At 42.0% G+C, this 20,245-nt stretch overlaps 3 protein-coding genes across 3 annotated transcripts; all 3 read left to right on the forward strand.

Moving 5' to 3' along the window:
• Positions 1–1,123: 1,123 nt before the first annotated feature.
• Positions 1,124–3,745, forward strand: LOC103070388 (protocadherin alpha-5). Its single transcript, XM_007472066.1, is given in 6 exon segments — positions 1,124–1,584; positions 1,788–2,325; positions 2,328–2,418; positions 2,421–2,634; positions 2,636–3,603; positions 3,606–3,745. Coding segments are annotated over 6 exon segments (2,412 nt in total).
• Positions 3,746–7,763: 4,018 nt separating this feature from the next.
• LOC103070654 (protocadherin alpha-7) lies at positions 7,764–12,325 on the forward strand. Its single transcript, XM_007461506.1, has 2 exons — positions 7,764–10,181; positions 12,290–12,325. Exons 1-2 carry the CDS (start codon positions 7,767–7,769, stop codon positions 12,323–12,325), a joined length of 2,451 nt encoding a protein of 816 aa, XP_007461568.1. The 5' UTR covers positions 7,764–7,766.
• A 2,727-nt stretch (positions 12,326–15,052) lies between these two features.
• On the forward strand, positions 15,053–18,957 carry LOC103070938 (protocadherin alpha-9). The gene is made up of 2 exons (XM_007461507.1): positions 15,053–17,479; positions 18,892–18,957. The coding sequence occupies exons 1-2, from the start codon at positions 15,056–15,058 to the stop codon at positions 18,955–18,957; spliced, it is 2,490 nt and encodes an 829-aa protein (XP_007461569.1). The 5' UTR covers positions 15,053–15,055.
• The last annotated feature ends 1,288 nt before the right edge of the window (positions 18,958–20,245 follow it).

Consider the following 20,245-nt stretch of genomic DNA (forward strand, 5'->3'; position numbering starts at 1 on the left):
ATTTTTTAAGTGGAAAAATTGGTCCATTTTATATTGGCCTTACTTTTTAAGTGTAGTCCAAGTCCATACAGCAAATAAACTGGATAATTAAAAAGAGATGAAATTAGCACAGAGTTAACCTGGTAAATAATGTGATTTCTTTCCATGTTTTAATTTCTACTGGAACTCAAAAATTTTATGGAGTAGTGTATCTCACAAACAACATTAGGATTTTGATTTTTTTCATGAAAAATATATGTGCTTTCACAATTGATCTCAGTTGTGATTTATCAGTAATAGCATCTTGAAGAAATGCCTGTCTAGATGCATCTAATTTGCAAATAGTGTCATTTGCACATTACAGTTTTTGAGTTAACATTAAAAGTAAGTAGGTAATATAGAGAAAAATGAAAGAAATGGAGTTTCAGTAATTTGAAAATCAAACTTTGAAATGGAACTCAGACAAGAATGCTATTCAAATAGTTTTAGTTACTTTGAAAATAATATCAACAAAAGCCAATATTAAATACTGCAAATAGGAATATAAACTTGTTTTATGAGTAACGTAAAGACTAGTATACAAACATCCCATCAAAATAGTAGAGAAAAAGTCAATAATTTTAGTAAGTAAATATGGAAAGAAATGAAAAGTCTAAAACTCTTAAAGTCAGGGATTATACAAACCCTAAATAGAGTAGACCAATACAAATCATTCTAGTAAAGATTGGGTGTCACAATTTCAGTAGTATTGATTTTGCAATATTTTAATTAAAGTTGATATATTTTATTAAAATTTTAGTGATATATTTGATTAGAGTAGGGAAAATAATACATAAGAGTCTTTGAAATTGGGAAATATTTAACGAATGTAAGGTAAATAAAGCAGAACAAAGTAAAATACTCCCCTTTCATCCACATGATGGCTCTGGACACCGCAAGTTTTTTTGGTTTGTTTGTTTTTAGCAACAAAGGAATACAGAGAGCTTATTTTCCTTAGAAAGGAAAAAATCCACTCCATTTTTCCCTCACACTGCTGCTGAAGCTCAAAAGGTGAGCAAATACAAAATTATATCAAATTGGGAGTTAAGTTTCCAAAAGCTATATGGTAGTGCAATAGACATTTGAAAATTGCAACGAATTTGCTATGGTATATTCCCAGAGAAGTGGTGCGGGATCCCGGCGCCTGCTGCTCTCGCTTCTGCTCCTCGAAGCCTGGGAGGCGGGGAGCGGCCAGGTGCACTAGTCGGTCCCTGAGGAGGCCAAACACGGCACCTTCGTGGGCCACATCGCCCAGGACCTGGGGCTGGACCTGACGGAGCTGGTGCCGCGCCTGTTCCGGGTGGCATCCAAAGGCCGTAGGGACCTTCTGGAGGTAAATCTGCAGAATGGCATTTTGTTTGTGAATTCTCCGATCGACCGGGAGGAGCTGTGCGGGCGGAGCGCGGAGTGCAGCATCCACCTGGAGGTGATCGTGGACCGGCCGCTGCAGGTGTTCCATGTGGAGGTGGAGGTGAAGGACGATAATGACAACCCCCCAAGGTTCTTGCGACAAGAACAAACACTATTTTAGAATCAGGAATAGCGGATTCGGGCTTCCCTGGTAGCGTAGTGGTTGAGAGTCCGCCTGCCGATGCAGGGGACACGGGTTCGTGCCCTGGGCCGGGAAGATCCCACATGCCGCGGAGCGGCTGGGCCCATGAGCTGTGGCCGCTGAGCCTGAGCGTCCGGAGCCTGTGCTCCGCAAGGGGAGAGGCCACAACAGTGAGAGGCCCGCGGGCTGCGAAAAAAAAAAAAAAAAAAAAAAAAAGAATAGCGGATTCTAGGTTTCCGCTAGAGGGCGCATCTGATATGGATAGCGGAAGAAACGCAGCACTGAGGTACAAGTTACAAGCTAATGAATGTTTTGACTTGGATGTTAAAACAAATGAAGAGGAAACAAACTTTTTAGAGCTAGTTTTGAAGAAACCAGTAGGTAGGGAAGAAACGCAAGAACGTCGTTTATTGCTGATTGCAGTTGATGGAAGAAAACCTGTACTAACAGGTACAGTTCAGTCATTGATCTATGTATTGGATGCGAATGATGATGCCCTGGAATTTGATAAATCAATTTATAATGTCAGAATACTGGAAAATGCACCGAACGGGACATTAGTTATTAAACTGAATGCCTCAGATGCAGGTGAGGGCATTAATAAGGAAATTGTGTACCTCTTTAGTAATCTTGTTCTTGACAACGTAAAATCTAAATTTGCGATCAATCTAATAGTGGGGAAATAACAGTTCAGGGAAAGAAAACTGGATTATGAAGACTGTAATTTATATGAAATTAATATTGATGCCGTTGATAAAAGTCCATTCCCATTAACTGACACTGCAAAGTAATAGTGAAAATCCTGGATGAGAATGATAATAGCCCAGAGACGGTCATAACCTCCTTATCTCTGTGCAAGAGGACGCCCCACTGGGCACTGTCATCGCCCTGATCAGTCTGTCAGACCACGACTCCAGTGCCAGTGGGCAGGTGACTTGCACCCTGATGCCTCATGTCCCCTTCAAGCTGGTGTGCACATTCAAGAATTACTATTCATTGGTTCTGGACAGCGCCTTGGATCGCGAGAGTATGGAGAACTATGAGGTAGTGGTGACCACGAGGGAGGGGCTCGCCTTCCCTGTGGGCCACAGCCAGCGTGTCCGTGGAGGTGGCCGACGTGAACGACAACGCGCCCGCGTTCGCGCAGCCCGAGTACACGGTGTTCGTGAAGAACAACCCGCCAGGCTGCCACATCTTCACGGTGTCGGCGCGGGACGCGGACGCTCAAGAGAACGCGCTGGTGTCCTACTCGCTGGTGGAGCGGCGGGTGGGCGAGCGAGCGCTGTCGAGCTACGTGTCGGTGCACGCGGAGAGCGGCAAGGTGTACGCGCTGCAGCCGCTGGACCACGAGGAGCTGGAGCTGCTGCAGTTCCAGGTGAGCGCGCGCGACGCGGGTGTGCCGCCTCTGGGCAGCAACGTGACGCTGCAGGTGTTCGTGCTGGACGAGAACGACAACGCGCCCGCGCTGCTGCTGCCCGGGCCGGGCGGCGGGGCGGGCGCGCTGAGCCAGCTGGTGGCTCGGTCGGTGGGCGCGGGCCACGTGGTGGCGAAGGTGCGCGCGGTGGACGCGGACTCGGGCTACAACGCGTGGCTGTCGTACGAGCTGCAGCCGGCGGTGGGTGGCGCGCGCAGCCCGTTCCGCGTGGGGCTGTACACGGGCGAGATCAGCACGACGCGCGACCTGGACGAGGCGGACGCGCCGCGCCAGCGCCTGCTGGTGCTGGTGAAGGACCACGGCGAGCCGGCGCTGACGGCCACGGCCACCGTGCTGCTGTCGCTGGAGGACAGCGGCCAGGCGCCTAAGGCCTCTTCGCGGGCGTCGTCCGGCGCCGCGAGTGTGGATACGGCGTTAGTGGATGTGAACGTGTACCTGATCATCGCCATCTGCGCGGTATCCAGCCTGTTGGTGCTCACGCTGCTGCTGTACACGGTGCTGCGGTGCTCGGCGCTGCCCAGCGATGGCGCGTGCGGGCCCGGGAAGCCCACGCTGGTGTGCTCCAGCGCGGTGGGGAGCTGGTCTTACTGGCAGCAGAGGCACAGGGGGTGTGCTCTGGGGAGGGGCCGCCCAAGGAAGATCTCATGTCCTTCAGCCCCAGCCTGCCTCAGGTCCCTCAGGTGTTCTACGGACACCATGAGTCTCAAAATTCTTACACCAATTTTTCATCATGTCTTTAATATGAAATATTTAATATTATCCTCTATCTTCTCTTTTTATTTTAAATTATGGCTTTATAAGTAATTATTGTATCCTTTTAGATATAAATTCTCTTGGTACTAATTCATTTACTTATAGTTATGCTTAAAATTTACTTTGTTTGAGAAAATTGTTTTGCACTATAGTGTTTATTTCAGTAACAATCCCCTTTTTATAAGGTTTTAAAGGTTTGAGTTAATGGACTAGTTTTCTGTGTACCATAGAAAGCATTTGCAGACTGAAATTTTTAGTTGAACGTTTCAATTTTCAAATATTAGTGTTGTAGTAAGATACTTGTAAGATACATACTTGGCATTATTATTTATTGTCAAAGCCCCATGTTGTAAATACATAGAAATATTTAACATCATCGTGTCAATTTGCCTTTTTTGTTCTCCATATACTATCCATTATTTGAGTATTTTTATTACACATATTGAATTAAGTTTTTCAGTAATATTTGTGCATTGAATGACTCTTTCAAGTCTGTTTAAATGGTTGGCCTTGGCACACTAATGGTGAATTTGATATTTATAATTAAAAATTTTAGCTCTAGTGGCTTCATTTTATTCATTTTTGAATACAAAATACATTTACATGATTTTAAATGTTTTAAAAAGTTTCCATTCTACCTCCAATATCAAACCACTTAATATACCTGCTGAATATTTCAAACTTTCCTTTTTCTTGGCTATTCTTCTAGAGAAGTTTTCATATACTAATAAACTCCCCTCTCCCATTTTAAGACATAATATTTGTGTTGATTTTCCTTCCCCCCTTCATTTAATATAATTTGTCTATCATGACATATTAGTTAAGGAGTTTTTTCATTCTTTTTTCCAGCCCATGTTGTCCCATTTTGCAGGTATGTCATAATTCCCCCCCCAACATCAACATTTAGTGGAACAATGATTAGGTTTTCTCTATCTTACTTTTTCTTTTCCAATACACAAATTATTATATTGGTGAGAAATAATCATGAATTATCACAGTTGGGAAAATCTTAACATTTTTGAGTCAGAAAATGTTTGTATTTATTGTTGCCTTTTGTTTTTAGATTTTAAAAACTGTACTATGATATAACCACCCCCCCCCCCGAGTTTGTTGTTTACCAATATCATTTTTACAACAAAGCCATACATTTTATCTACTATAGGCAAGAGTGCTCTCCAACTCAAATACAGAGAACTGTTTTTCTACACTTATTTAAAAAACAATATGGGTTTAGCCAGGAATAAATATTCCACATTTCATATGACAAAATGTCAATTCCCCTTTTTATTGCTTTCCTATTTCTTCCATTCTCACCTGTATTTAATTTTATAAGTACACTTGTATCATACTATTTAAACATTTCTAATACCTCATTACTTTGGGGGAGTCCTATAAATGGAGAGGGCATTCTCACCACTGTGTAAATTTGTAGTTAACAGTTGTCAGCTTTTTAAAAATCAAGTTTAAAAAATCAAGTTAATTTAGTTTTGAAATATAAACTTTTTATTTATAACAGAATTTTCTTTGCTGGGCGAGGAAGATGTTCATGGATTGACTAAACTTTTTTCTCACACAATCTTCTCCCTTGACTAGATGAACTATTTGAGTAAATAAATAAACAAAAATATAAGATGTTTCTTATGAGGAGACCAGTATTTTCCTTTTCCAATGAAAAGGAAATTGCATATATGATTTCAGTAACATTGTATAATTTTCTACTTGGAGCCAATAAATAGAATTATTGCAACTGTTCCAGTTAATTGGACTATATTACCAACCTTCTGGAAATTGCTAGGAACTTCAATAGAAAGATTTGATACTTTAATTAACTAATTTAAAAGTTGATATTCAAAGAGATTCTTCACTTAGGGCAGCAATTTATGAAATACCTTAACCACTATAGAAAACCTTCAACTAACAAGATTGTAGGCCAATATATCTTTTTTTTTTTTTTTTGCGGTACGCGGGCCTCTCCCCATTGTGGCCTCTCCCGCTGCGGAGCACAGGCTCCGGACAGGCAGGCCCAGAGGCCGTGGCTCACGGGCCCAGCCGCTCCGCTGCATGTGGGATCCTCCCGGACCGGGCACGAACCCGTGTCCCCTGCAGCGGCAGGTGGACTCTCAATCACTGTGCCACCAGGGAAGCCCCCAATATATCTTTTGTCAAGGCCTTTCTTCCTGTAAGGAAAGGAACCTTTTATTTGGGGGCTTATTATTGGTTGTCAAATGAACTCTTTGTTTACTCAAAATAAGTGTAATAGAAAGCGATAAGGACTACTACTTATCAGGATAGATCTAGGTTAGTTATTTTAAGATGTTGTTATGTAAGTTATGTAAAATGTTCTCATGTTGGGGGGTACTTTGTATTACAGTTGTCTGTGAGGATTTTACAAGTATATCAGAATTCTGGAGAAGGGTGATTGTCGGCAAGTGTCCGTTTGAAAATTCTTTTTAATAACTTCCATTGTCTCCTTTTGAGAAAGAGTTTAATTACCTACAGTTGATGATATTAAGGATGAACTCTTGGTAAGATGATATTTTGGCATGACTTTGATATGAGTGGAGCATTTTTACAGGTAAAGATGGAGGTAATTTTAAAAAACTTGAACAAAGGTTGTATTGTGGAAGAAGGAAAGCAAGTGATCTACGTTGTCTGCAAAGTAGAATTAATATTGGAGAGTAGTTGAAAATAACACTGGAAATGTTGGCTTGTGATCATATCTCAGGTCACATAGAAGTGATTCTAACATCTTGGGATTTATTTGTTTAGTGCAATCCAATAGCTGTACCCATGAAGATAAATATGGTGGTATGTGAAAAGACAGATAGACAGATGGACTATAGGCCAACTTTGAATAGGGCAGGTAAGGGAGATGGAGTAATAAAAAATTGATATATGTGACATGTAGAATGTTCATGCCATTAAATAAAAGGTGAATTTAAGGGTTTGAATTTGGGGGGTATTAATGATTTATCTTCATAATCTTTAAATTGTAATCAAATTATCTTCTAGGAGTCATCAGCATGTATGGCTAAAAATGACAATTATAACCATTGAAAAGGGAGAGGAAGATGTGAGTTTGGGAATACCTTCAATAGAAGTCTTGTCTGAAATGTTGGAAGGGGATGAGAACACAAATAAAAGCATATAAGAGGTTGAGGTAGGAAGAAAAGAAGAAGGTCATTTAGGAGCAGCGGAAGGATCAGAGCAGCAAAGCACAATAGGTAGAAATTCCACAAGATGGAGAAGTATGCAAAGGAAAATGTTTTGAGGGGGAGGACTAATATAAGCTGCAGAGAAATTAAGAAATGTTGTAAAGAATATGTGCTAAAATTTTCAGCCTCCATTATTAAATTAAAAAACATTATTAGGAGTGGTTGATGTTCACTCAACAAAGAAAGAATGGACTTTGATAACCTATAAGGTTTTTAAAATTTGGGTAAAACTTGCTAATTTAAAATTACACTCTTTTCTCAAAATATAATAGTATATCCTGTGACAGGAATACATGCACATGTTTCTTCTCTATACAAATATGTAGGATAGTTTGCACTTCTAATTCCCAAGCCTGGTTCATATCACACTTAAGCTTTCTAACATGGTTGATACAGTTTTTACATTATTGGGAGGAAAGTTGTTTCACTATGAGTATTTTGAACACTTACCCTACTCTAAACTAATAAAAGAAAACAGAAGAGATAAACTGACCCTGCAAATTACAAACATGAGGAGGTTTACTATTAAAATAAGGCAAAAGATATATATGTAATATAAATATATCTTTAATTTCAAGAATATAGCGTAGCTTCTTTGTGAATTCATTTCTTACCCTTTCGAGCCGCATGATGTCGCTGTCTACCGTGAAGTTACCCTAGCTGTTATTCAAGTCCATTGCTCCCGTTACTGCATCCTTCCACGAGTGTTGAATGATGGCAGGCACAGAAGAACTGAATTAACAGACTCGGGATCATACAATATTTCATCTTAATGCCTAGACAAGATCTCCTGATGGAACTAAACCAGCAAGCATTTGAAATGCTTATTACACCTGAAGGCCGACTGAGATCCCGGTGTTTGCTTCTCTCGCTTCTGCTCCTTGCAGCCTGGGAGGCAAGGAGCGGCCAGGTCCGCTACTCCGTCCCGGAGGAGGCCAAACACGGCACCTTCGTGGGCCGCATCGCCCAGGACCTGGGGCTGGAGCTGACGGAGCTGGTGCCGCGCCCGTTTCGGGTGGTGTCCAAAGGCCGCAAGGACCTTCTGGAGGTAAATCTGCAGAATGGCATTTTGTTTGTGAATTCTCGGATCGACCGGGAAGAACTGTGCGGGCGGAGCGCGGAGTGCAGCATCCACCTGGAGGTGATCGTGGACCGGCCGCTGCAGGTGTTCCATGTGGAGGTGGAGGTGAAGGACATTAACGACAATCCTCCTGTGTTCCCCGGAATACAAAGGAATCTGTTTATCGCGGAATCCAGGCCGCTTGACTCTCGGTTTCCACTAGAGGACGCCTCCGATGCAGATATCGGGGAGAACGCTCTGTTGACTTACAGGCTGAGCTCCAATGCGTATTTCTCTCTGGACGTACCAACCACCGACCAACAGGTAAGGCCTCTGGGACTTGTATTACGAAAACCTTTAGACAGGGAAGAATCTCCGGAACTTCATTTAGTGCTCACGGCCACTGACAGAGGCAAACCTGAGCTGACTGGCACAGTTCAGTTACTCGTCAAAGTGCTGGACGCCAATGACAACGCCCCAGCTTTCGACAGAACACTCTATGCAGTGAAATTACCAGAAAACGTTCCCAATGCAACGTTCGTAATTAAACTTAATGCCTCAGATTTAGACGAAGGCTTGAATGGGGATATTATTTACTCATTCTCTAGTGACGTTTCTCCAGATATAAAATGTAAGTTCTACATAGACCCCCTAAGTGGGAAGATTATAGCAATAGGACATATAGATTTTGAAGAAAGTAAAGTCTACAAAATTCCAGTAGAGGCGATCGATAAAGGCCTCCCACCCCTGGCTGGTCACTGTACAGTTCTTGTGGAAGTTTTGGACGCTAATGACAATGCTCCAGAGTTGACTGTCACTTCCCTGTCGCTTCCTATCTCAGAAGATGCTCAGCCCGGCACAGTTATCATCTTGATTAATGTGTCTGACCAAGATTCTGGTGCGAATGGGCAGGTGACTTGCTCTTTAACACCCCAGGTCCCCTTCAAACTGGTGTCCACCTTCAAGAATTACTATTCGCTTGTTCTGGACAGCGCCTTGGATCGCGAGACTGTGGCCAACTATGAGGTGGTGGTGACCGCGCGGGACGCGGGCTCGCCTTCCCTGTCCGTAACAGCCAGCGTGTCCGTGGAGGTGGCCGACGTGAACGACAACGCGCCCGCGTTCGCGCAGCCCGAGTACACGGTGTTGGTGAAGGAGAACAACCCGCCCGGCTGCCACATCTTCACGGTGTCGGCTTGGGACGCGGACGCTCGGGAGAACGCGCTGGTGTCCTACTCGCTGGTGGAGCGGCGGGTGGGCGAGCGAGCGCTGTCGAGCTACGTGTCGGTGCACGCGGAGAGCGGCAAGGTGTACGCGCTGCAGCCGCTGGACCACGAGGAGCTGGAGCTGCTGCAGTTCCAGGTGAGCGCGCGCGACGCGGGCGTGCCGCCTCTGGGCAGCAACGTGACGCTGCAGGTGTTCGTGCTGGACGAGAACGACAACGCGCCCGCGCTGCTGCTGCCCGGGCCGGGCGGCGGGGCGGGCGCGCTGAGCCAGCTGGTGGCTCGGTCGGTGGGCGCGGGCCACGTGGTGGCGAAGGTGCGCGCGGTGGACGCGGACTCGGGCTACAACGCGTGGCTGTCGTACGAGCTGCAGCCGGCGGTGGGTGGCGCGCGCAGCCCGTTCCGCGTGGGGCTGTACACGGGCGAGATCAGCACGACGCGCGACCTGGACGAGGCGGACGCGCCGCGCCAGCGCCTGCTGGTGCTGGTGAAGGACCACGGCGAGCCGGCGCTGACGGCCACGGCCACCGTGCTGCTGTCGCTGGAGGACAGCGGCCAGGCGCCCAAGGCCTCTTCGCGGGCGTCGACGGGCGCCGCTGGCGCGGAGGCCGCTCTGGTGGATGTGAACGTGTACCTGATCATCGCCATCTGCGCGGTGTCCAGCCTGTTGGTGCTCACGCTGCTGCTGTACACGGCGCTGCGGTGCTCGGCGCCGCCCAGCGAGGGCGCGTGCGGGCCCGGGAAGCCCACGCTGGTGTGCTCCAGCGCGGTGGGGAGCTGGTCTTACTCGCAGCAGAGGCGGCAGCGGGTGTGCTCTGGGGAGGGGCCGCCCAAGGCAGATCTCATGGCCTTCAGCCCCAGCCTACCTCCGTTCCTAGGTTCAGAGAACGCGGGCAAACTGCAAGATCTTGATCATTGCACGGAGGTAGGTCCATTTATACTGATATTAAAATATTTAAGATGAAATGTTATAATTTTAGAGTATTTCACATTTATTTTCCTTTTTATAATATACAGCACGTTTTCACACTTCAGTATACAAACATTACTGTGGTTTAAAAATATTTAAAATTAATCGTTTTTTCCCCCAGATTTATTGCGATATATTTGGTGAATAGCATTGAGTATGTTTAAGGTATAAAACGTGATGATTTGATAAACGTGTATATGGCGAATTTAATCGCTGTTTCTCAGTGCCATCAGACATTAACCATTCTCCATGTGTTGGGTTTCTACTCAAATTCAAATTTTTCTTGGATAAATTTCTTCTTACTGAATACGATTTTATTCTTTGTAATACCTAACTTTCTGAACCCTAACAACAACCAGTTTATATACATTCCTCCAAATAACATTTATTTTTTATTGTATGTAGTTTTAACCTTACTTCATATACTATGTTTTGATAATATTTACATATTTTCTGGGGATTACTTTTACTTTAAGATCAGAGCCCATCCATTTTATTTTCTTCTCTCTCTTAGGGTCTGTTACATAGGTATAGAGAAACAGATATTACTATATATACTACATGTATATAGTGTTTATTGGTATTTTAATCAGTTTAGTAATAAAGTACAGAATAATAATTTCTCTTCAAAATTTGCATGTTTTCATTTTCTTACCAAATTTATTATAGACCATATAAAAATAAAATCAAAAGTGAACAAATATTTAATATTCCTTTCAACAGAATATCAAATAGAACATTGTACTATTTCAAGATATGTGCTTTATTATCAGATACTTTTTTTGTCATGTCAATAACAACATTTTTGGAGGATCTATGTACAGTAACTCATTTCTTTTAATCTGATAAAAGTCTTCTTACCTCTAATGATTAATATTGAGGAAAATACTATCAGCCCTTTGTAGATGAGTTGGAATATTATGGAAAAATATTTCACATTTAAACAAATTTTATATATGATTTAGAAAAATAATTTGATTAGAAAAACTATTAATTCCATTCTTGCTGTTCAAATGATTAATTTATAAATCTTTATGACACAGAATATGCAGGATGATTAGGACTCATTAATTCAAGTTAACATTTTTAGTTTTGTACAGTAAAACTTTGAGAGTCCAGGAATGTTTATTATTATTTTTTAAATCTTTTCATTTTTTTGTTCTTCTTGTCTTTTTTAAATTTTTGCTTCTTGTAACTGTTTGACCTGGCTTGATGTTAGTTGGTCATAGATCTTGAGCATATTCCTTTGGAGAGAATGGTGGAACTTAATGGAATGGAATGAATGGTTTCTGGAACGCTCAATTCTTAATTTGATATTAATGTATTTCTTAATTTCTTTAACATTTATGACCAGCAATGTATGACATTTTATTTCCTTTGCTCACCTGTAAGTAACCTGAAACTAGTATTATTTTGTGGCTTATTTTATATTTCTCACAATACCTTCAGTGCCTAAATTTTATTTGGCTATTAAAAGCACATTACATGAAAGAAATAATTTTAATCCTTAACTTTAATGGCTGTGTATTTTTTTGTTTTTGTTTTTGTTTTTTTTGCGGTACGCGGGCCTCTCACTGTGTGGCCTCTCCCGCTGCGGAGCACAGGCTCCGGACGCGCAGGCTCAGAGGCCATGGCTCACCGGCCCAGCCCCTCCGCGGCATGTGGGATCTTCCCGGACTGGGGCACGAACCCGTGTCCCCTGCATCGGCAGGCGGACTCTCAACCACTGCGCCACCAGGGAAGCCCCAATGGCTGTGTTTTTTAAAAATATGCTTATCTATACTGTACTGTTTGAATCAAATGTGGAGTTTCTCCCTTGTGAAAGTGATGGTACACTTAGATTTTCTATTCTGTCTATGCCTACATGATTCTTGGATATAACTTTAATTACTCAATTCCCCTAAATGTTTAATTGTTTTTTTAAAATTCCTTAATCAGAAACAAGACACTTAAAATAAAAAGAAACAGGACACTTTCCATCACCTACCATTTATTTGACAACTCTCATCATTTTGGTTCTGTGTTCCTTCAACTCTCTAATTGATATTCGAATTTCATTTTAGGGGTGTGCTTATCACAAAGATGGAGTCAAAATCTAACCTGTATTTTAATACTTCGCACTCTTCTATGTTAGTTGTTTTATTTGTTTATTTTTAACTTTTTATTTTCTATGGGTGTATATAGTTGATTAACAATTTTGTATTAGTTTCAGGTGAATGGTAATGATTTTAGCTATTAAATATTTCCTAAATTGAAAGGTACCAGAACTCAGTTATTAAATACTGTGGATTCTGGAGCTTCCTGGATTAAAACTCCACCTCTACCGTTTTTTATTCATATAGCCTTTGATAAAGCATTTGTTATTTCAATTCCTTGGTTTCACATTCTACGCATGATGAATATAAATTCTATTGCATAGAAGTTTTGTATCAAGTAAGTTAATATTTATAAAGTTGCTTATAAAACGTCTGTCAAATACTATGTGCATAACAAAATTTAGTTATTATTCAAAAGAGTTCAAGGAGTTAATAACTGGAAAAAGAAAAACTAAAATGTTAGAAAGTCATTATGGCCTTCTATATTACTCTTATTTTATGTAAAAGTTATCTTTTGTGAAGTTATTTTCAGGTTAACCTACAATGTGTCAGTATTTTGAATTCTTTGTGGTAGAATTTAAAAACTCATCTAAAAGTCAGTTTCACCAGTTTTGGGAAGTCCAGTTACCATTGTGGATGTGGAAAACCTTTTGGAATCTAGAAATTTATTTAGATAAAGTCTCCTCAAGGAAAGTTTAGACTATCTTGTGTTGACAGTGATGTCTTTTTTCATACTTATAAGTTGCTTCAGATCATTTAGAGGTCTGCGTAGGTGTTTGAAATCTTTGTTCTTTTCCATTAATGATGTTTTCCCTTCCTCAAAAATAAGTACACAGTATGTTTTGATGATGATTTAAAAGTTAGTAGTAGTTACTGCCTGTTAACCATGGAAGTAGACCATTTATATAGAAAATGTTAGAGAATAACTTTTAAAATATAGTCATCAGTCTTCATTAATCATTAGTAGGACCCTTAGGGGATTCCAAGACCATGTTAGCATGCCATGGGATCACTGAATTATCAAAACTTAGCCTCTGACATCAAAACGTTTGAGTTAAATAGATGGGTCATACAATGAAAGACAAGATATTATAACAGGCCCCAAAGCAAAGCTGGGGTTGAAAGAAAATCACTCCCTATTTGTCTTTCTGAAGGAACACTTGAAGAGGCATGGTGTTTTCAATGGTTTTTAAAAGGGGAAGTTACCCTGAGAGAATATTGAGAAAAATGAATACTTCTGTGAAGGAGAAAATTAAGCAAACTTGAAGACACACAAAAGCCTCTATATGACTGGAAACACGGAATAGTCCACTGTGGTTAAAACATATGGTTCACATAGAATAAAGTCAGAAAAAGTAATATGAAAATATCTCTTGATTCTGAGTACTAGACTAAGTAACTTTGAGTAATAGATTAAAGAATTTGGATTCTTCAGAAGTAAATTGGGAACTATCAAAAGATCTTGAGCAAAAAAAGTCAACACCCTGTTTCAGAAGATTGGATGGAAAGACAATCTAGGAAGCTACTGCAATAATTAAGGATACCAGCAATTAGTTAAAAACGTTTCTTAGGCAGGTAGCTGTAATATGAAAGAAAAGATAGATATACAGGAGCATTAATGGTACCATAAACTGGTAATTTTGCCTTTACTCTTGAAAAGCACTAAAATCTAGATGTAATTAATCTACTTGCAGTTTAGAATGAGAGTAGTTCACAAATGAGCTTTCCTTGTTAAATAGATACTAAGGAAAAATCCCAAGCATAACTTGAAAAACAGAAATTGTCCTAAGTACTAAGGATGAACAATAATGAAATTAAAATGTATGTATTATGAAAAGACATAATGTAAACTATATTGGGGATTGTAAAAATATATTCATAAGTATTAAGGCTTGGAAAAATGCAACTATATAGATATAGGAATGCAACACATTTCTGAAAAGAAATCACATTAATTCTAATAAAGAGAAAAATATAGACTAGTTTCTCCCTACAAAATACATTAAAGCAAGTTCTTACTTATATTAAAATGTTTTACATATATTCAATTCATAAAATTACCTAAGAAAATACTTCAATTTGTTGCTCAGTTTTCTAGATTTATTTTTTTTCAGACATGAGCAAGTTCCTTTTTCATCAGTAGATTTCTCATCTCCTAGAGACCCTAGGAACAGTGAGTCATCGAATTCTTCTAGGCAGAATCCTAAGTCTACGTATGTGGGAGATCCTGAATTACAGAACAAAAGAATTTTCCAATTTAAAATCCCTGGTTGTTTAACTGATCATTTTTATTCTCACTTCATTTCTGTGATTATTTTTAAATTGTGTGGAGAGTTTAGTTTCCTCAGGTAACAGAAAGCCACAGTTTGGGTTTATATTAAACATTTAGCCGCACTTATTTCACTAGAATGCTTCCAACAAGAGAAATGTCCTTCTCTATTTCATCAAGGATTAAGAAAAAATTCAGAGAATGAAGCAAAACTTTGCAGGATAATGGTGAAATGTTTATTCATAGAATATGTACTTACTTTTGGGGCCACGTGATGTCACTCTCGGCTGAGAAATTCTCTGATTCAAAGCCATCTTTTAGGCTTTGGAAAGACACTCCGGTCTTTTATAGTCTCCTAGGGCAGAACAGTGACGAACACAGCAGGATGGGACTGAAGGATTCAGAAGGTTTCCCCTAGTTTTGAAAAATTTTTCGCTAACTATAAAAAAGCTCGAGTATTTGAAATGATGTACTCAAGTCGAGGCGACCAAGGGGACCGGGATCTACTGCTACTGTTTATCGTTCTCACAGCCTGGGAGACAGGGAGCAGCCAGGTCCACTACTCAGTCCTGGAGGAGGCCAAACATGGCACTTTCGTGGGCCACATCGCCCAGGACCTAAGGCTGGAGCTGGCGGAGCTGGTGCCCCGCTTGTTCCAGTTGGATTCCAAAGGCCGCGGGGAACTTCTGGAGGTAAATCTGCAGAATGGCATTTTGTTTGTGAATTCTCGGATCGACCGGGAAGAACTGTGCGGGCGGAGCGCGGAGTGCAGCATCCACCTGGAGGTGATCGTGGACCGGCCGCTGCAGGTGTTCCATGTGGAGGTGGAGGTGAAGGACATTAACGACAATCCTCCTGTGTTCCCCGGAATACAAAGGAATCTGTTTATCGCGGAATCCAGGCCGCTTGACTCTCGGTTTCCACTAGAGGACGCCTCCGATGCAGATATCGGGGAGAACGCTCTGTTGACTTACAGGCTGAGCTCCAATGCGTATTTCTCTCTGGACGTACCAACCACCGACCAACAGGTAAGGCCTCTGGGACTTGTATTACGAAAACCTTTAGACAGGGAAGAATCTCCGGAACTTCATTTAGTGCTCACGGCCACTGACAGAGGCAAACCTGAGCTGACTGGCACAGTTCAGTTACTCGTCAAAGTGCTGGACGCCAATGACAACGCCCCAGCTTTCGACAGAACACTCTATGCAGTGAAATTACCAGAAAACGTTCCCAATGCAACGTTCGTAATTAAACTTAATGCCTCAGATTTAGACGAAGGCTTGAATGGGGATATTATTTACTCATTCTCTAGTGACGTTTCTCCAGATATAAAATGTAAGTTCTACATAGACCCCCTAAGTGGGAAGATTATAGCAATAGGACATATAGATTTTGAAGAAAGTAAAGTCTACAAAATTCCAGTAGAGGCGATCGATAAAGGCCTCCCACCCCTGGCTGGTCACTGTACAGTTCTTGTGGAAGTTATGGACACTAACGACTTTGCTCCAGAGATGATTATCAAAACGCTCTGGCTCCCTGTAAAAGAGGACGCACAGCTGGGGACAATCATTGCCCTGATCAGCGTTATTGACCAAGATTCTGGTGCGAATGGGCAGGTGACTTGCTCTTTAACACCCCAGGTCCCCTTCAAACTGGTGTCCACCTTCAAGAATTACTATTCGATGGTGCTGGACAGCGCCCTGGACCGCGAGAGGGTGGCAAACTATGAAGTGGTGGTGACCGCGAGGGACGGGGGCTCGCCTTCGCTGTCAGCCACAGCCAGCGTGTCCGTGGAGGTGGCCGACGTGAACGACAACGCGCCCGCGTTCGCGCAGCCCGAGTACACGGTGTTGGTGAAGGAGAACAACCCGCCGGGCTGCCACATCTTCACGGTGTCGGCTTGGGACGCGGACGCTCAGGAGAACGCGCTGGTGTCCTACTCGCTGGTGGAGCGGCGGGTGGGCGAGCGAGCGCTGTCGAGCTACGTGTCGGTGCACGCGGAGAGCGGCAAGGTGTACGCGCTGCAGCCGCTGGACCACGAGGAGCTGGAGCTGCTGCAGTTCCAGGTGAGCGCGCGCGACGCGGGCGTGCCGCCTCTGGGCAGCAACGTGACGCTGCAGGTGTTCGTGCTGGACGAGAACGACAACGCGCCCGCGCTGCTGCTGCCCGGGCCGGGCGGCGGGGCGGGCGCGCTGAGCCAGCTGGTGGCTCGGTCGGTGGGCGCGGGCCACGTGGTGGCGAAGGTGCGCGCGGTGGACGCGGACTCGGGCTACAACGCGTGGCTGTCGTACGAGCTGCAGCCGGCGGTGGGTGGCGCGCGCAGCCCGTTCCGCGTGGGGCTGTACACGGGCGAGATCAGCACGACGCGCGACCTGGACGAGGCGGACGCGCCGCGCCAGCGCCTGCTGGTGCTGGTGAAGGACCACGGCGAGCCGGCGCTGACGGCCACGGCCACCGTGCTGCTGTCGCTGGAGGACAGCGGCCAGGCGCCCAAGGCCTCTTCGCGGGCGTCGACGGGCGCCGCTGGCGCGGAGGCCGCTCTGGTGGATGTGAACGTGTACCTGATCATCGCCATCTGCGCGGTGTCCAGCCTGTTGGTGCTCACGCTGCTGCTGTACACGGCGCTGCGGTGCTCGGCGCCGCCCAGCGAGGGCGCGTGCGGGCCCGGGAAGCCCACGCTGGTGTGCTCCAGCGCGGTGGGGAGCTGGTCTTACTCGCAGCAGAGGCGGCAGCGGGTGTGCTCTGGGGAGGGGCCGCCCAAGGCAGATCTCATGGCCTTCAGCCCCAGTCTACCTCCGTGTCCTGGATCTGTAGATGGAACCGGAGACCCACAAGCTTCTTTGGACTCCTCTGGGAAGGTGGGTTGCTCTAGTATTTTATTTGTTTATGTATGTATTCATTTAGTCTTGCAAAATATTTTAATTATCCTATAAAATACTTTAAAATAATTTTTTCCATTTTTTTCTAGTTCTGCCAGGATGTTTAATTTTATTTCCGGAAAGTGAACCTTAACTTTGTAACTGACTTTTGCTTCGACTTCTAGTTGAGAATTATTATAAACCATACACTGAACAGACATTTATTAGAGCTGAATCCATTTTATTTAAAACCTGTTGTGGGAGTCATATTGAATTCCTGATTAATTGCTGCAACCGACCTGAAAACTATTAGGTGAAAACAAATTTATTCATTACACATTAACTGCAACACCACTCTATCAAAAATGATAATTTATTTCTAAAATAAGCATGGTAGTTTAGTCTGATTATATTGTTTTTAAGCAACCCCATAGCAGATAATATGCAGTAACTGTTACCTTGTCAACTTATAGTTTCCTACCTTTCTGGAGACACGGCGGTCAGCACTAGTTAGTGTCTGTAACTTCAATAAGCAACTTCCAATATACTTAGAAAACAGTTACTTTACTTTAGGAATTTCATGTTGACAATAATTGTTTCAAATATAACTCTTATTCCCACTTGCTCAAAATACGTTTCTAATGTTGATTGAGAATCTTTTCTATGCACAGAAATTTTTTTGAAATTCATGTTTTATCTGATATTGAAGAAAATACTTCCTGAAAGGTACTTTCTTTCCTGAAGAAGACTTTCTCCTTTTATTGAAATTTTCTGTTAGTAATATAATGCTGGGGCATTAAAGATATACCCATATTTCACACTTTGAATTCTCTTGAAATTGTTTTCTGGAACTTGACCAGTTTACATGAGGATTTACTTTTTCTCCCAGTATTCCAAAAGACAGAAATCCGGAGATGAGATTGTGCACCTTTAAAGTCACTACAAGCTAAACTTACAGTTCCTGGATTATGGTTTGCAAGTTTCAAATTGGTGGTTCTCCACACTCTATCTTTAGTCCAAGCATTCGTTTTGTTTTCTAATTTATGTCTTAAAAACTTCCTTTATACTTACATTGCATTTTTGTAATGTGTTTTATATTTCTACTCAGGGGTTTTATTTTATTTTTTATCATGTCAGGTATTTTACAAGGCATTTCTTAATTGAAAACTCAAGAGAGCAAATCAGAGTGGGCTTGAGAATAGAGCCACAATGTAACCAGTCACATGCAAGTAAAAATCACTTAAATATTTCAGTACTTTGTTTCTCTCCAAACGACACGTTTGGTTTATGCTACAAAGCAATCTATTTTTTCCCATTTTATTTCTTTCAAAACTTGAATATTCTCTGAACTCTTGTCATAAAACCTGTCTATGTTTGTTGGCACAACTCACCTTAAATCCAGACTTATACCTTCAAATATCTCTGTCCTTGTACTTTTTCAGGTTCCATATGCCACTTTTACTTGGGCCCAGGTATTTGATTATGTTTTATGGATTAAGGGATGCTAGAAGTGTCATTTGCTTCCCCCCAAAAAAACTGCCACCATTCCTCTAGTATCTTAGAACTAGTATTATTCATTAAGTACTTACTGCATATTCTATAATTAAACATTTTACTCTTTATTATTGATGGCTGCATTGATTTAATTGGTAATATAGTCCCTTATACTAATCTTTATTCTCTCCCAGAATGTGGGCTATCATTGTATGCAAATTTTCAGAAGATCAGTGAACATCTTAGTAATGAATTTATCTTTTGGGTCATCAGGAAGCATGAGCACACTGGGATTCAGGAAATTCAGGATTAAAAACAGCTGGGAAGTCCAAAATAGAGAGGTGAGAGCTTGGAAGACACTTCATTGCTCAATTCAAGCCAGAATCATGAGACCAATAATGAAGCTCCCCTATGCCAGTCCATTAACTGTAGTTTCTAGATAGGGCTAACTAAGTTACGACTCGATCTCAGACACTTTTGAGAGTGAAAGGGGCACTATAAAAATGTATACAAGACCACAGACAAACACAGAGCATATTTCAGGCAAACTGGTTTTTATGGTCAGCCTATCCTCAGGCTTGACAATGTTAACTTCTTTAGTAATATCTGGAGTCCTTATTGAGCATTCTGCTTCCCAGACACCACCTCAAGTTTCTGAAATAAGAGGTATTGGCAAATTTGCATTTTAACAAGCATTCCACGTGATTCTTATCCAACTGAAGTTTTAGAGGCTATAGCCCTATTGAGTTGCTTGGCAAAGCAAGTTCCTATTATTTGACAGGATATAATTTAACTACACTACTTTTCATTCATTATTGGAGATTTGTATTGGGACATTTATGTTATTACCTAGTTAAAAATGCTCATTAACAGCAATGGAATTTAGTTTATATCATTACCTTGTGTTGAGATGATTAATAAATGATAAACTTATTTTTAGACTCCAGATAGTAGCTTACACTGAACATTGCTATTGTGAGTGGATAGATTAACTCATTACATTTTAATTCATTCTGTATAAGAAAAGTAACCCTTAAAATCAGAATATGAATAGACTTTGACCCTAGAATCATTCTAAAGGAGTAGAGAAGTATAAAAACAGAAGTTAGAAGCACACATACATCGATGAATCAAGTGACCCTAATTCCTGTAAATTTTCTTATTTATTCTATAAATGTTCTATTTTTCTGAGTTCAAAATTACTGATTTCTTTAAAAAAATCATTAAAGTAAGAAATTAGCCTTTGGATAAGACAAAACCTCCCATCAGTAAGTTTTCCTTTTTTTTTTTTTTTTTTTTTTT

This window comes from Lipotes vexillifer, unplaced genomic scaffold (assembly GCF_000442215.2).
Source record: "Lipotes vexillifer unplaced genomic scaffold, Lipotes_vexillifer_v1.1 scaffold217, whole genome shotgun sequence".
Classification (NCBI taxonomy): Eukaryota; Metazoa; Chordata; class Mammalia; order Artiodactyla; family Lipotidae; genus Lipotes; species Lipotes vexillifer.

Coding starts and splice junctions, on each gene's coding strand:
- LOC103070938 (XM_007461507.1), top strand. CDS start 15,056: ATGATGTACTCAAGTCGAGGCGACCAAGGGGACCGGGATCTACTGCTA. Junction 17,480..18,891: donor CTAGTATTTTATTTGTTTAT/GTATGTATTCAT, acceptor GTACTTTTTCAG/GTTCCATATGCCACTTTTAC.
- LOC103070654 (XM_007461506.1), top strand. CDS start 7,767: ATGGAACTAAACCAGCAAGCATTTGAAATGCTTATTACACCTGAAGGC. Junction 10,182..12,289: donor ATCTTGATCATTGCACGGAG/GTAGGTCCATTT, acceptor ATTTCATTTTAG/GGGTGTGCTTATCACAAAGA.